Consider the following 16,798-nt stretch of genomic DNA (forward strand, 5'->3'; position numbering starts at 1 on the left):
TCAACTACAGACTATAAATAAATAAAACATTTATGTGACAGGCGTGTCGGAGTGAAGCACATCTATGATGAAAGAAATTAAGAAAACTGTGTATAAAATGAATACCAGCAGTATGCAAGACGGTGTGTGGGAGTCTTTTCACTGTAACAAGTACGACTTTGATTGAAGATATTATAATTATAATTATTTCTACAAATATAGTTGCGAATGTAGCATACAATGTCAGAAGGACTGTTCTGCCTTTGTATGTTCTGCCTGTATACTAGTGTTCTCTTAATTGGTAAAATATGGTGTTTTGACTTGATCACAACAGTAATGTCATTTACCTAGCAATTATCATTACTTACTAGGTCTGATTCATGTCATGGTTGAAACGTTAAATATTTATATCGCCTTCTTTTCGCAGTATAGAGGAAATTGGCCTAATGGTGCGTTCCAGGCTTAACATGAAGGCGGTATTCAAGCATATCAGCGACATGAAATATGAATTCACACTGCACCCTTGTGGGAATATTATTTATTGCATCGTGAGTGGAATTAAGACGGTCTAGCTCTCGTAATAGCTCATATATTGTTAATGTGAGCGAACTATCACTCAACGCAGTCAGTGATGATAGCAGATTAAACTCTTGCATTCAACATAGTGGTGCGGACGGATGCAGTTTTGTCAGCAAAATGTACCTATATTATCAAGGTAACGATGATCGTGGTATATAAACTAAAAAGCACAGTATTTCCCTCAGAATTGTGTGAAAAGTGCCACACAGCATGGGAGTACATGAAAGTGGTCGAATAAACTATATTTCCTTTTGACCTGAATGCAGCATGGTGGGTGGTGGCCCACCCAGAGCTGTCCTCCTGCTTTTTCCTCGCTGCCGCCATTTTGCTGTGGTCTCGTCGTGCGTCTGTCTCAGTCAACGAACCGGGACGGGATCTTTCCTACATTATACAACTTTTACATATTTTTTTGAAACTGAAACTGGTAATTAACACCGCATATTTTGTTTACACAATATATCTAGTTGTTACATTGTAGTGTTAATACTTCGGCTAAGGAGAACATCAAAAGCCGTCAATTAGCTCGCGTTAGCAAACGTTAACTTAACGCTAACATTAAGGTTGCGAGAAATTGGTGGTGTAGGTAGGCCTCTGCCATGTAACTTTAGCATAAGCTAAAATGACCCTAAACTAAATGAGCACAATATATTAAGTATTAGCCAGGTTGGCAATCCAATCCAGAGTCACGCTATTGTTTGTGTAGCTAACATTATTTGGTCTATTTATCTGTCCAACGTTATCTAACGTTAGCTAATATTCGCCGATCTCCATTCAGTAGCGGTAGTGTCTTTCCAACACTGCGGGGAATCGCTCGTGCCAACTTTGGGCTACTTGTTATTATTCAACAGTAAGTATCTGATCTTTTCTTGGCTGTCTTGGGTTTTAAGCTTTGACAACACAAAGCTTGAGCCAACACTGAAGGTGACCTGTCACGTATGTTTTTTGGTGGTTCTAGTTAACGATAACTTGTAACGTTAGATTAACAACTTCGTGGTTGTGGCTCCAGGAGAAGTATTTGTTGTAACGTTACTTATTAAGCGAGTTAGTAACTTCAGTACCTTTGTGAATCTTTCTTACTTTCAGGGGAAGTGCTATTTTGTGTCTGTAGTGTGCAGTTTTCCTGTTCCTTAAGATGGAAGCCAGAGTTGTACTTGAGGCTGATCATCAGTGTCGAACTCAGGCCTCTATGTTAAGGACAGATAAACAACCCAGGTCTAGACTCCCAAACGTTAGTTATGACTTATTCTGGATTAGATACTTAAAATATATAACCATGGGTAGATAGTGTAAAGTCAATGAGTCTGTCCGCTGACCTCGACCCCTGTTAGCACTAAAGTCTAGATCACTCAGAAGTCATGATTGAGAGCATACTGTACCTCTGTGTGGAAATGTCCAACTGTCTCCTGTGTATTTGTGCACAACTGTCTGTCTCTTAATAACACCTTTTCAGTTCCCTGGGGAGTGTTTTTGATTGATTTGTAGGTTTGAAAGAATCCACTTTGTGGGGATCCCTGGATATGGATAGCTTGCCCCTCATGAGAATACAGTGGCAGAAGATTTTTTTCTCTTTTCAGCATTGGCTGAAAATCTCTAGAGGCTTGAATATCCTGCCCACATTTTTTTTCTACTGCCTTCACCCAAATGTTACCAGGTGTGCAAAATTCACCACGCCCAAGAAGAAGCCGAAGATTGTTTTTCCACCTACCATCCATCCACTTTTTGCCACATCAATTTGAGCATTTTTGGATTCATTTTTTGGGGGATTTTCTGGCTGTTGATGCCCCCCCCCCCCCCCCCTCCCTATTTCTTTCATTAGTCTCACCAATTAATAAAAAATAATAATAAAAAATCTCCAAAGGACTCTTGCATTCACCATCAGTAATGTTTAGCAGTCTGGCGGAGATGTCTCAGAGAGTCTGAGAAACGGAATGTCGTAGGAAGACAAGTGTCTCTGGGCGACCCACCCCTCTTTTCCTCTTATCTCACGGATCAAGTGTTCCTTCAGGACTCCATACCACCACGGAGATACCCTACCAGCACTGCGCTCAAGAGGGAGACAACTTCTCAGCCACCTCAGGTAAATGTGGCACATGAGTAAGAACAAAATCAACATTGGCTTGTTTGTATACATTCTATTTTGTTTAGGGCTCAAAAATACATGTGTGAATGCTTACTGGTCATCTTAATTGGAATTACTTAGAATCTGCATTTAATTCCTAGAAAAACATAATTGATTGGTCAACAGATCACAAAATAATTTGCGTCATCTATTTTATTTTTTATTTACATCTCATATCGTACATCATTTCTTTGTCTCTTCTTGAATTAGTCCTAAGTAAAGATATTTTACTCTTTGCAACGAAGCATACTTAAATCAGGGGTTCTCCCTGAAGAAACACTCTTAAAGTTAAATACAATTATTTTAATTCCAATTCCTGCACTGGTAGTTTTGCTTCTCCACATATGCAGGTACTTGTCAAAGAACAGATCATATTTGTGAACTTTCCCTATCTGGTTAAAATTTGTATTGAACATACACTTCTCTTGCCCTTGTTTTTACATATGAATTGTTAATTAATTGTTGCATTCAAAGCACATAAATGTTCACAATCTGTATGAGAGAACTACAAGACGAACGTAAAAACCCAATGGGTCGTGTGAAACCTAAAATGTTTATGTAGTGATGATATTGCACTTCATTCCAGTAAGAATCCCAAATGTACAAGTCATTCTATTTTGTATGAAAATAAACTAACTACATGTAGTCTTCTTTGGTATTAGTTGTGCGTGTGCAGCTGTGTTATAGAACTCGTAGTGAATTGATGTAATGGAGAAAAGCTTCCGTTTGTGATGCGTTGCTGTGCTTTGTCCTGTTTGCACTGAAGAGAACCAGCTGCTGGGTTAAAGGTCGTAACCTAATCACCTCCCCCACTCAAGACGCAGACCAGCATTACTATGACCAACCATGGAGACGACTGCTACTTCTTTTACTATTCCACCTGCACTAAAGTAAGCAATGTTGAGCACAAAGCTCATGTATTCACACATAGTGTAACCAGTCGTACAGTGACTGGTGGCCAAAAGGAAGAGCAGGATCTTACTGTGTTTCTTTTACCGTGCAGGGAGACAGCTGCCCATTCAGACACTGTGAGGCAGCGATGGGAAGTGAGATCGTCTGCAACCTCTGGCAGGAGGGACGCTGCTACCGCACCGTCTGCAAGTTTCGCCACATGGAGATGACGGTATGCATTGTTTCAATATGTCTAAATTGAAGAAAGCTTTGCCCACTCATGGCTGTGTGTCTTGACTAGGGTTGGGAACCGAAAACCGGTGCCCGTATGGTACCGGTTCCTATACGACCGGTATCTACCGGACCAAAATGCAACACAGATTTCGGTGCTTCCTTTCGGTGCCTGCGCCGATTGAAATACTTTTTTACACTACTCTGATGACTCTGTCCTAGGTTAGCTCGTCCTAGGACCGATGCTAACGATAGCATCTGCCCTCCGCTCCTCACTCATAATATTATTACAACCGGACGAGCCGTGCGCGCTTAGAAACAAACCCCTCCATCATTCTGACGAAGCTTCGGCCATGATTTATTGAAAAGAACAAAGAACAAGATCTGTCAAACAGCTGGCGGGCTACTGACTTCCTCCATCGACATCCGGCACAACACAGGCACGCGGAACTTTCTTCTTTTTCGAGGTGTAGTGGCAGTTGGCAAACGGCGCATTAGCCCCACCAACTGGTTAAATAAAATAAAATAAGTCAGGAGAGGTCTTATTTTGCAAGAGAAGGCAAATATGCTCATATATCTGCAAAATAATTGCTGTAGTGTGTGAACAGTGTGTGTGTGTTTTGTATTTATTTTATCTATATTTAAGTATACTGTAAACTGTTAACAGTTAATATATTGTTCATAGTTTGAAGTTAAAAGGTTTGAAGCTGTAGTTTGAAACCAAGTGTTTTGTATTTATTTATAGTATACTTTAACAGTTAATATATTGTTCAATTTGAAGAAAAAGGTATCGGTTCAGGCACCGTTTAAGCACCGGTATCGTTTTAAAAGTATCGTTTTAGCACCGGTATCGGAAAAAACCCAAACGATACCCAACCCTAGTCTTGACTGGCCATTAACCTCCTGTGGGCCTGGGCCTGTTGGGAGGAACACTTCATGTACTGTAAAGGCAATCAACCTGCAAGCCTGTCAGTATGCATTACAATGAACACAGTCAATTAAAGGCTTTTGTAATAATTAACTTCCATAAACAGTTGTTACCTAAAAGAGAAATGGATGTGTGTTTACATTGTTATTTAGAGTACATTCTATTCACGTCAAGCTCCTTTCCCCTGTAGAGGACTAAAATCTGCAATACATTGAAATACTGCTCCTCCTCCATGTTATCAGAGATTATAGATCAAAGTTCACAGACTTACGACAATAACAAGATCAAGTGTATCAGTGATTAAACTTATAGATGTTTGGTTTTGACTTTGTATGAATTCAGTTGTGCTGCTGGATGTATAGGTGTAACCTAATGGACACAGATCCAATCAAGATGTGATCGGCTCATCTCGTCCATGCACGCTTTAACGTGTTGTTTATCTCTTTCAACACAGAAAAACCGAAAGGAGGAATGTTGTTATTGGGAGAACCAGCCAGCCGGCTGCCAGAAGCCTCACTGTGCCTTCTTCCACGAAAGGCCCCGCTGCATCGATGGCATGTTTGTCCCCCCTGATAGAAGTGAGGGGACTTTTCTTTAGCAACACACTAAGAATTCAAATGTAGAGAGTTTAAGATCATTTAAAATCCACCTGTAAAAAATCAGTATGATGATCAATGTAATTCTCTCAGGTCTAAGCAAAATGGAGGAACAGCCAAACGAGGAACCAGCCCCCCCGCCCGCTGCCCCCCTCCCCACTTCAGCCAATCCACAGCTCAGAGGCGTCATCAAGACAGAAACTCAGGAGCCAGTACCGAGCCCCACCCACCCACCAGTGGTGATTAATCCAGCAGACGATGACGAGGATGAAGATGGTGAGCTGGATTTGATCCCAAAATGACTTCTTTGTCTCGCCTCGTCCTCATTTAGAGACAGATATTCCCTGTGGTCTTTACCAATCGCATGTCTTCTGTTTCCAGACCAGTTCTCAGAGGAGGGAGAAGACGGAAAGGTTGGCCCTTCTCCTAGGAAACTACCCAAATCAGGTGAGACTGCGCTCACACACTACATTTTGGAAACATGATTGGTGATTATACAGCTCGTACGTCCTGTGTGACCCGTATGGACCGATAGTGTTTTTGATGGGGTATGTTGTGTGTGGACAGATTCACTGAGCTTTGGAGTGAGCACCCTGGAGGAGATTCGGCTGAGGAAGGCCCTAAAGGCCAGCATGAAGAGAGCTGGTTACCCCATCCAGAGTCCTGATACCTCGGCCAATGGAGAGAAAGGAAACATCCAGTCATTGTTTGGACCAACCTTCTACGAGGCGGGAGACGGTAAAAATAGAATTTGTGAGATTGTCAGAATTGCGAGGAGTTGGATATACAACTCTTGAGTCATTCTGCCTCCTAGATTTACTCATTTCATGTTGTTGGAAATGTTTTTGAGGAATTGATTTCATCGATGAATTTGCTCACATTGATACTGCCAGCATAAATGTTTTATGTATGATAAGTTTTAAAGAAATATCAGTACCTGGGCTCCAGATGACCTTGATGCTAGCTTCATTTCAGGCCTTATGCACTGCAGTATACTGCTCATGGTGGCTTTGAAGCAGCATCTCACTTGGCTGACGATGAGATGAAATATCTGGATATTCCCCTCATGATAACTAAAGAATAATGTTAATGTTGAACTGCTAGAAATATTTCAGATGAACTGATAGGACAGTAACCGTTACTTATGGTCTTAAAGAGAAATAGAATCATGATTACCTTGTTCTCAATCTGTTATTGTAGGCCCACTCATCTTTGAAGAAACTGGGAGAACAAGAGGCAGTTTGGCTGAAAGACTTGGAAGGAAGATGCCCAACAACGGTACATTTGCACTCTTGTTCCACCGTCTTGACGAATTGAATGCCAGTGCTTGTAATGATTGCACAGCTCATGACTTGTCCTCGCTGTAGATGTGAAGTTTGGAGAAGGAGTCCCACTAAGAAGGGGTCTGGCTGGGCGTCTGGGCAGTGTTGTGGATGAGGAAGAGCCATTCCTGCCCCCTCAGAAAGGTGAGTGTCAGGACACATCAACCAACAAGTCCAGAACTTGGACCCTGGTTTCTGCAGTCAAAATTAAAGAGTTCAGGTTGGAGCTCATAATTAGAAAGTCGACAATAATAAAATGTATCTATTAAAACCTTTTTCTCTCTTCCAGCTCTGAAGCCTGTTAAGGACAGACTTGGATTGGCTGTGTCTGTTGCTCCCACTCAACCAGGTATGTATGAGTGGCTGACATTGTCCATTCTTTTTTCTGGAAAGACGATACTCATGCATGTTGACTAAAAGCTTGTTTATTGTTGTCCTCCCCCATCAGCTGAGACTGTCAGGGAGCCAAAGAGGAGAGCTCCTGAGCAGATTCGCATCAAAACACTGGAGGAGATCAGACAGGAGAAGACCGCAAAGTCCCAGAGCCAAAAAGAAAACCCTTCTGCCGTGGCTCCAGAAATCAACAGAACCAAAACTACCAAGGGGGTCAAGCGAGCCGTCACCATCAGAGACGACTCCGTTAGCCATGTTAAGACCTTCTCTGAGGTCTTTCGTGCCAAGAAGAAAAGGCAGGAGGAACAGGAACAGGATCCCGACCCTAAGAAGAGCCAGGGGGAGTCTAACACAGCGGGTCCTGATCCTGAGGCTACAAACGTGGGGCAGGTTAGAGTAAAGACTCTGGAGGAGATCCGCAGGGAGAAGGCAGGGAAGATCCAGGTTCGGCAGACCCTGGAGGCTGAAATCAAGAAGAGCTCAGATACTGAGGAGAACGATGCTAAGAAGCCTCGCCTGCTGCGCATCAAGAAACTGAATTCCCAAAGTAAGTTAGCGCTTACTCTTATACTTTTGTTCCCTGTGTGTTGACACATGTCTTTCAGGATGAATAGCATTCTGAATTAGCATATACATGCCATGTTTTCTAATTTCTAACGTGAAATTGATGTTTCATTCAGCAGGCAACGTCACAACAGAGAAGAGTGCTGAAGTGACAGAGAATTCAGTGAAGACTCCTGCTGCTCCTGAGGTAACTGACGCTGCAGTATTGCCTGCGGTTAGCTCGTTATTCTGTTGACTCCATCTGATGGTAATATTCATGTATCTTTTCTAGACCAGTGCTGCCACCAGTAACAATGTCAAGAGCTTTGAGGAGATCATGCGGGAGAAACGTCTCCGCAAGCAGGAAATGGAGGAGCAGGCCAGAGACTCGGCAGAAGCAGAGTCTTCTCAGAAACACACCGATGAAGGAACCCTGAAGAGGAAGGTTCCTGCCATAGTCAGTCTGACGAGCTCAGGCTCCTCATCACCTTCCTCCACCACTGTGGCCCTTGACTCTACCCTCTCCACCCAAAAGCTCCCCGTTGGTAAACCGATTCCCCTCAGATCCAAGGCTGCTTCCACTCTGAACAGTACTCCTGGTGCTAGAGGGGCTGCCGTCAAAGCTGCCCCCTCAGTCCCTGTGAAGCAGAGCTCTTCTCCACTGGAGGCCGAGTCCGACTCACAGAGCCCCAGCCGCTCCAGGGAGGTCCCAGACAAAAACACAAGGAATTCTACTGCACTGTCACCAGCCATGCAGAACAATAATCAGAAGACATCCCCAGACCACACTGTAGATACCAAAGGTATTGCACCGTTAACTGTCATGCATACCCATGTTTCTGTTTGTCCCACTGTAGATTTGGACCTGTTTCACAGAGCTCTATTTTCATCACTCAGACTGTGCCTTCTTTTCAGTGAGGCCCAAGCTGAACGTGAGGCTGTCTGTGGTGAAGCCTGCAGTGCAGCTGAAGCCGGGTCAGAAGAGGAGGAGAGCAGAGCGGTCTGCTGTCGCTGCTGTCAAACCTCTGAACAGCACCTCCACAGTACTGGAGGAGCCAGCGTGCAGAGACAGACGGGTAGGCTGACTCGCTGTATTCCTCATCAGTCCGTCTGGAGCATGTGCCAAGACCTTTTCAAATGTATCTGAAATCAATTTAATGTCACATTTCATATTTGCTTTTATATTCCCATATATTTCCTAATTTTTGTAAGTGTACCTTATTTTTACTATTTATTTCTAATACTTTGTGGAAGTATTTATCATGCCAGCCTGGTGTTGAAGTTTTTTTGTATTCATTACTTTTTATTTACTCATTTCTACTCACCCTGTCCTTCACACATTGACATGTTTTTTCTTTCCGGCCATTTACACAGTTGGTCTTTTAAAGTTTTCCCTTTTTTATTCTGCCAACAGATAATTGAATTGTTATCTAATCTTACATTTAAAGAATAATCTAAATCGAAACCATCTAGCCCTGTTACTGACCTCTAGTAACTTTTCTTCCATTGTCAGGAGTTCCCGTCCTCTAATGCAGAGGCTCAGCTGAGTTCTACTGTTCCCAGAAGTCCCGGCACCCTGTTGGACTCCGGCTCCAGCCCGCTGAGAGAGGACCTCCAGACTGTCCCCGTCTTCAAACAGAGTCTGAGCCAAGACACCAAGCAGACCGTAATAGTTGCTGCTGCCAGCGAGGCCTGTACAGTCCCCCAAAGGTAAAGGTCCACAGAGAGTTTGAACATGAAATCATCTCTCCTCAAGTGAGGAGGGTAACAATCTGATGAAGAGCAACAGCTCCAAACAGTCCTCCTGCCAAAAAATGTCTAGATTTAATAAACAAAAAGGTCTCGGATACATCAGTGTTTACTGCCGTCATTAGATGACAAAACACGTTCACACAAAACTTCACATCTGTCCATTGCTTTCTACTTCCAAAGGTGTATTTTTACGGTTCTGAAAATATTGTAAAAATCCGTGGCCTTTTTTTAAGTGTTTGTAGAAAGATTAGACAATCCCAGTAAAAATGTGTGGAGGTTTTTTTTTTTCATCTGACATGAAGGCAGCATTATTGCTCACTAAATGAATAACCCGCCTCTGTGTACCTCTCAGCCCGGTCCTGAAGACCCCCACCCAGCCCAAGTCCCGCAGACTGAGCGTAGCCGCCTCCCGCACCGTCTCCACCTCCAGCGCTGCTGCCTCCACCTCGGCCATGGACGACTTTGAGGAGCTTATCAACGAGTTCACCGAGGACCACCTTGAGGAAGACGTGGACCCTGGCATCGGAGAGGAGGACCTGCTGCAGGAACTGTCCGAGATGATTGACAGCTGAAGGTCCCATCTACTCCCCGCCCACAATCATGTCTTGTTCACATAAGTGAAGACCATCACCCACTATGCAGCGTTTGAGAAAGAAAAAAAAAACTTTCCTAAAGGTTCAATTTATTTTAAGCTTTCGGTTTATATTTGTATTACTTTACCTTTTAGACATATTCTCTCCTTTTTTATTTCCTGGCCATGTGATCTGCTCACCCTGACAGTTATTTTGCAGGGCTAAGATTATTATTTGATCATGTCTGTTCATGATCATTTTCAAACTTTCGGGTCTTGAAAAGAGAAAGTGGTAAACGAGCTTTGGTGCTGGGAGATGTTAAGGGCGTCATCACTTTAGCAGGAGTTCTTGAAGATGTTAAATCTTACTGAATGTGTCGTTTTATCTGTATACTGTGTATGCAAAGGGAAGAGCAAGCTGAGAACAGAAATAATGAATCCTGCTGTGCCCCCCACTACTAGTGTTTTTGTTTTTTATATCTGTGATGGGTTGACAGATTCCCAGATTATGACAATTAAACGTATCACTTTTAATTTAATGATGACTAGGTCAGCAAAGCTGTGGTCAGCCTGAGGGGATGATCAGTCATGTTCTGTTCATCAGGTGTATGGGGCTCAGATCTCATGGAGAGCACCTTCTGCCAGTGGCTGTTCTTTACTGTTTTTATAATGTTTGACAGAAATGTAAATGTTTATTTAATCTTTTTAACCAGTTATTTTATTCAGTGGGTATCCTTTGAACTAGTCTGGGCTAAATGTGTGCGTGCTCTCTGGGCTTTGTTGATGAACACCTCAGGTACCGTTTGTGTTTGTATGTTCCCAACACTGTTTGAACTCAACGCTGTCTTTGCTTCTCTTGTCTTTTGTGTTAGCATTGCTTTATGAATGTGATCTGAGAAAAGATCAACAAATTTTTTGGACTTAATACGAGTTTGCTCTGCCCTGACCTTTTCTCTCAAAGTCACTTGTACATATTACTGTGTAATAAAAAGTGCTTTTAATGACCAGCTGGATCAATAATGGCTGCTGATTTAAAGTAGTGTTCTGGCAAAGGTATGTGAATTAGATGAGATTGTAAACGACATGGGTGTGACCAAATATTAAAACACCTCTTTGTACAATGCTGTACAAACCAAAAGCACCACGAACTGCATTCTCCAAAATGAACACAAAGTTGGGGGGGGGGGGGGATCTTGAGATCTGAGCGTTGTAACCTTCATAAAGGAGGATTTATTGCAGGGCCAATGTTCATTACTGTAGCGTCAGTGAGGGGTACTTCATCAACTGGCAACTGTAGTAAGTATTTATTTGAGGGGAGGAATTTCCAGTAAATCCATGAAAGATAGTTCCACTAAAAAAATAACACAAAAGCGACACCTGGTGGGATAGTTTGATCTGATAGTTTGATCTGATCATAAGCATCCACAGCATCCATAAGCATTAGTCAAAACAGAACTCTAGCTGTTAAATGATTAACTGCATTCTTGAAAATAATGGTTATTCCAGAGGGAAAAGAAGTCACTGTTGAAAAGCTTCCAGACAAATTAAGGCTTAATTGAACATCAGTTTAGTTCCACATTTCAGAGAAATATGGAAGCCCTTAATAGGGAAATAGGGTGACCGGGACATAACAATGGAATGTAGCATATGACTGATTATTCAGTTTGGAAACTGTTTTCAAAGAACAGTGACATAATGTCCCTATGTGTATTGTGAATGCATGCTGTCACTTTCCAAGTTCTCATTAAAGTACAATGCACAAAGCAGACTAACTACACATGGCAGCTTTCAGACATCTCCAGACACAAACCAGCACTCCTATGCAGAAATATCACTACCTGGCCCCGGGTTTTCTGTCCATCAATGAGTCTCTTTCTGGTTAGTTCATGAAACACATGTTTCATATACTTTATGGACTGTTACTGTTACGATCTTTCTGCACTGGACTAACTCAGCAGGAGCCTGCAGTCAGGAGGGTGTTATTTCTCCATCTGGCCTCCACAGAGACAACAAACATCAGCCCCTTTTCATTTTCTCTCTCTTCCTCTTAGGATCCACACCGTCAAAGTCTTTGGTCTGGGTGAACATTTTGCCTTTTCAAACACTTGCACGTTCCTCACTCATCCACACATTCCACTCACTCCTGCATTGACTCTCCACACCCCGTGCTCGTTTGTCAGCAGTAATGTTGTTGTAGTGTGTGTTTACTTCAAATAAAGCATTGCATTGGCACTTTAACGTCACTGGTCTCCCCTCCTGTCACGTGCAACGAGCAGGTTTGTAACAATATACTTTATGTTCAATCAATTTGATAGTTTAGACAGCAAAGCCAAGATCCTGTGGCAAGCGTCAGTCAGGTGTCAGGGACGTGCCACAGTCCTGAATCCTGACTGACGCCGAACTGAAGCTTGCCACCGTCAGTAGTCGCACTCGCTGTCTCTCAGTTTAGGCCTTACAACTAGATCAAGGCCCATTAGAGGGACGACTGTCTGAAACAGTTGCTCCACACGTAGGCCTGATGTATGGCTTCTAAATGAACACCCGCTCATTTGTGAAAAGCACAAGTATAACCTGGATCTTGTCGGTACCGGGATGCCTGGGTCTTTGAACCTGCTACTGGTCTCCTGTCCCCTGTCCAGCAGGTGGCGGTACAGCCCCCCCATGCTCTGAACATGACGCAGTGGCCGGTACGCTTCTACTTCCGGGTCAGTGGATGTAAACAGAAGGACGTTCCGCCTCCCGGAGACATCATCAGAAAACATGACCAAATTGGAGCTGCTCAACGCGTTTCTCAACGACAGGCTGACAGCGGCCGCCGAGGAGATTTTCCGCGCCGTTAAGAACACGGTGGCGGAGTACCAGAGCGAGATCCTGCGCTCCAAGGAGGAGAACGAGCGGCTCAAGCGGCTCCTCAACGTAGCCGTCCAGCGACTCCTGCTGCAGCCAGGTGAGGACCAGCTGACCGTCACCGACCTGCTCTGGTCACTGAGTGCTGGATGTCACGCCAAATCCCACTCCCAATATGTCCGTTCTAACTCATCGCTGTAGTTGTGTGTTCGTACTCATCGCTCAGCATGTGTCATACGTTATTTATTATTACATCGTGTCTATTTTTTGTGAGATGGAAACTATCTACAATAGGAGAAACTGAACAATAACAGTACTACACGTACTACAAACACCTCAACAGTGTGCTACATTTAGCAGGACAACCTATCAATAACATGATCATTTAAAATTGTGTCCTACAGTCTAATAAATAGCCTGTATGATTTCAAGGTTCAATCTGCAGGAATAACATAAATCAACACTTGCAAATGACAAGGAAGCATAAAATGTAAACCATACTTTGGTGTTTCATTTTTACCTCTTTACTTAAGATTTCATTAAACTTATTTGTTTTTCTTTTTACAAAGTGTACCAAAACACTGGCAACGAAAAATCTTGGGTTGATTATAATGAGAATAAATATGAAACAACATTTAAGTCACACCCTTTTTGAATGGAGTTTGGTTAAAACAAAGTGGAGCCTTTTTTTCACGGCATGCTAAAAGGTGAAAGCAGTTTCTTTGGTCCTCCCTGCAAAGATCACAGCAACACGGTATGCTCGTGCAAACACAGCCAGCATGAATGAAGGTGTTTCCTGTTTCTTTCAGAGCCTCACTCTGTCCAGCCCCAAGAGGACGCTCAGCCACGGGAGTCCGAGTGTAGAATCGGCGTGGAGCTGCTGGCGCAAATCAAAGAAGAGCCAAACCTCAAAAAGTGTCAGGCGAATTGCTCACAAGAAGCGAGCGACTCGGAGGAAGGAAGCTGTAGTCGCGTGGAGCCACCGCAGAGGTCACATCCTCCACCGGCACCAACAGTGTGCAGCAGACAGAGCGTGTCCCCAGCTCCACTCGCATCCCAGGCGGTGAAGGCAGAGAGCGACGGGGAGGCCGACAGCTCACCGCCCTCCGTGACTGTTCATTCAAACTGCAGAGCGGCTCAGGGTGATTCTCGAACCGGCGCCGCAAAGAGTCACAGGACGCCGAGAATGGACCAGCTGGCGAGAGGGTTCCTGCGCTCAAACGGCAAACAGAGCGCACACATACTGCAGATCAAGAACGTCAGATCCCTGAAGCCGCTGCCCTCTCGCTCCTCTCACCCGAGCCAGAGCATCCAGAGGTGGCACAGCTGCAAGGACTGCGGGAAGGGCTTCAGCTTCGCCTGCCAGCTGGAGGTCCACATGCGCTGGCACACTAAGGAGAAGCCATACAGCTGCGCGGTGTGCCGGAAGAGCTTCACCACGGTCAGCATGCTCAAGAGGCACCACCGGATCCACACGGGGGAGAAGCCCTTCCGCTGCCACGTCTGCGGGAAATGCTTCAACCAGTCGGCGCACCTCAACACCCACTTCAGGCTGCACACCAGAGAGAGGGCCGGCTGGGGCCGAGCGCCGCACCCCAAGTGAACAAAGACTGGAGACTAACCCTGACATGTGTAAACTCTGAAAGGCTTTAAGTGGCCAAATGTCAGCTGCAAACAGTGTACAATAATGGTGTGTGACTGTCTGTCTTGTCCCTTGTGCAATAAAGTGTGGTACTTTACCATTTACGCTCCAATGATTGTGTTGTTGGACACTCTCAAAGGAATGAAAGGGACAGTTTTGTGAGACTTTTGAGCTGCAGTTCATATCTTAGATGTGCAGACATGGCACACAACACGAGTAGAGAGAGTGTTTAGAACTGGAAATGAGAACAAGTGCACCCAACATGTCAATTATAATGGCAATTTATAACCACATTGTCGCTGGCCTTTCTCACAACACACACAAGCAGGATACCACAAGTGCTATTTAATAATTTAACAATAAAGACAATGTGGCTGGTGATGAATAAAATCATCATATAGCTTTTGAATCCAACTGTTGCTACAATCTTAATTTCCATGATTGCAGTAAACACGAGTGTTCCTCTTATGTCAAAATATCCAGAATCATTTGAGACGTAAAACCTCATATCACAAGTAAACAGTTAATATAACGTGTTATGGAACACATATTCTGGTACCAAACAACATTCTTAAGAAGAGATTAGGGGCAGACACAGGGGCACCAATCAAAGAACATTCTTGAGAGGTGAGCACAGCGAAAGAGGCGTGAATTTTGACTATATGAGTGATCTGTGAAAAGCAGTACAGGGGAGTCGTTTCAATATACTGAACTGGTTGATGTTGGCTTGATCTTATTAAAACACTACCCACTGGTTGCAAACTCCAGTTCGCCGTCTCTTCTCGTCATTTTGCCACAACACTGGGAGACATAAAACCAATCATTGGCAGTATTAGTTCATATTTATGAATATGAATTAGCCAGAAAAAAAGAGCATCACAGTCTGAGGGTGCTCTTGTGCACACAAGTAGCCTAATTCTATTCACAGCAGGCTACCTGAGGGAATGCACTTTGTTATATTGAATCACTACAGTGAAACAACGCCTGGGTGCAGACCTTTAAATCCGAGTTGAAATGAAGTGCAACAAGTTGGCAACTCTGTTATCATGCGAGCAATTATGGGATAAGTGGGGAGTATTTTCAGCAGCGGATTAATACACATTTACTGCTGCAGTGAGTATTTGTTTCAGCAGGAGTGTATGTGGGTTTTGGACAAAATAAACTACAGTGTGTGTGTCCATGGTGTGTGAAACAGTGAGGCTAACTGTTGTGATTGAAACAGACCTCTAATCAAACTAAAAGTCACGTCAGTCGCTAGTCATCAGTCTCATCACTCGGTAGTGAGGTGAGTCTTTAGTCAGTCAAGGTAATGTCAAGGTAGGTTTTGTTACCTAAACCTAACTTCCTTTGAAGGCGGGAACTTATTTTGAACAGACACTATGCATGTAAGGAATGGAACCTGACAAGCCGTCCCTGACACGTCCAAAACTGACGCAAGAAGGGAACCTAGAGCGTCATAGTTTGGATCACTGACAGAGCGACGGTATTTGACCAGCTGGGAGTGAGAATGTATAATATATACCTGGGCCTTCTGTGTTGTCCAACTGAGCTACGGTTATTTGTTTCTATTGGTGTAATAATACATGTATTCATATTAAACCATTTGGTAAATAACTCCGCGATGACGGGATGCTTCGTCATTAACGGACAAGTCAGAATCAATGTAATTAACACAATGACAAGAACCAGTCACAAAAAATGTCAAGCATGACACTGCAGCACTAGAGCTCGAGCCATTCATATTATTCATAAAAACGACACGATAGACAAATGAACAGTTACTGCAGATAAAAAAAACAAACCCATTCTCACTTACCAAATAATGCTCACTTAAAGAGTCAAAGAGTTTAATCCCAGTACATTGTTACAGTTACAGTAAGAATACCTTCTCATGGACGAATAGATCGCGACCGACCGGCATGCGCCGAACGAACACCGTACGAACACCGAACGAACACCGGCCGGCGAACTTTCGGTGTATGAAAGCCGAAAGAACACCGGCCGGCGTCCGTACGAACACCGGCCGGCGGTTCTGTGCGCATTCGACGAACGCCGGCCGGTGTATGTTTGGTGTTCGTACACCGAACATACACCGAACGGTCGCCGGTGCGCTTTCGGTGCGGCGTCCGTTGGTTGCGCGTTCGACGAACGTTCGTTTGGTGTTCGTTCGGTGTTCGTTCGGCGAACACCTCACTGCAGAGCTGCACCTGGAAACTGAGCTGCACTTAATACTGACCTAGTTGTAGGCCAGCTAGCAGGCTCTGGCACATCAAAGAATACGCCCAACATGTCAAACTAAAGATCTGATTGGTTGAACACCATGACAATCAACAATATCGTCCCCATTCACTTAGACTGCAAAGGGATTCACTTGTGAGTCTGCAGGCCTCGGGCCTCTCTTCTTA

General features: G+C 43.9%; 2 protein-coding genes across 4 annotated transcripts; both read left to right on the top strand.

The window, feature by feature from the left end:
* Window positions 1-876: 876 nt before the first annotated feature.
* On the top strand, window positions 877-10,938 carry zc3h11a (zinc finger CCCH-type containing 11A). Of its 3 annotated transcripts, none has more exons than XM_079265876.1 (17): window positions 877-982; window positions 2,564-2,635; window positions 3,444-3,567; window positions 3,681-3,800; window positions 5,182-5,305; window positions 5,417-5,599; window positions 5,705-5,770; window positions 5,891-6,061; window positions 6,524-6,601; window positions 6,691-6,789; window positions 6,935-6,994; window positions 7,094-7,585; window positions 7,719-7,789; window positions 7,874-8,384; window positions 8,497-8,657; window positions 9,095-9,291; window positions 9,686-10,938. In XM_079265876.1, exons 3-17 carry the CDS (start codon window positions 3,514-3,516, stop codon window positions 9,903-9,905), a joined length of 2,607 nt encoding a protein of 868 aa, XP_079122002.1. In that variant the 5' UTR covers window positions 877-982; window positions 2,564-2,635; window positions 3,444-3,513; the 3' UTR covers window positions 9,906-10,938. The 3 variants fall into 3 exon arrangements, with proteins under 3 accessions (XP_079122002.1, XP_079122001.1, XP_079122003.1); XM_079265875.1 differs by having other exon boundaries at window positions 900-1,405; XM_079265877.1 differs by having other exon boundaries at window positions 900-2,635; window positions 7,722-7,789.
* Window positions 10,939-12,664: 1,726 nt separating this feature from the next.
* Window positions 12,665-14,932, top strand: LOC306797452 (uncharacterized protein; the record flags this gene model as incomplete). Its single annotated transcript, XM_079296818.1, has 2 exons — window positions 12,665-12,851; window positions 13,561-14,932. 2 exons carry the CDS (start codon window positions 12,665-12,667, stop codon window positions 14,352-14,354), a joined length of 981 nt encoding a protein of 326 aa, XP_079152944.1. The 3' UTR covers window positions 14,355-14,932.
* Between the last annotated feature and the right edge of the window lie 1,866 nt (window positions 14,933-16,798).

This window comes from Melanostigma gelatinosum, assembly GCF_949748355.1.
Source record: "Melanostigma gelatinosum genome assembly, chromosome: 3".
NCBI lineage: Eukaryota > Metazoa > Chordata > Actinopteri > Perciformes > Zoarcidae > Melanostigma > Melanostigma gelatinosum.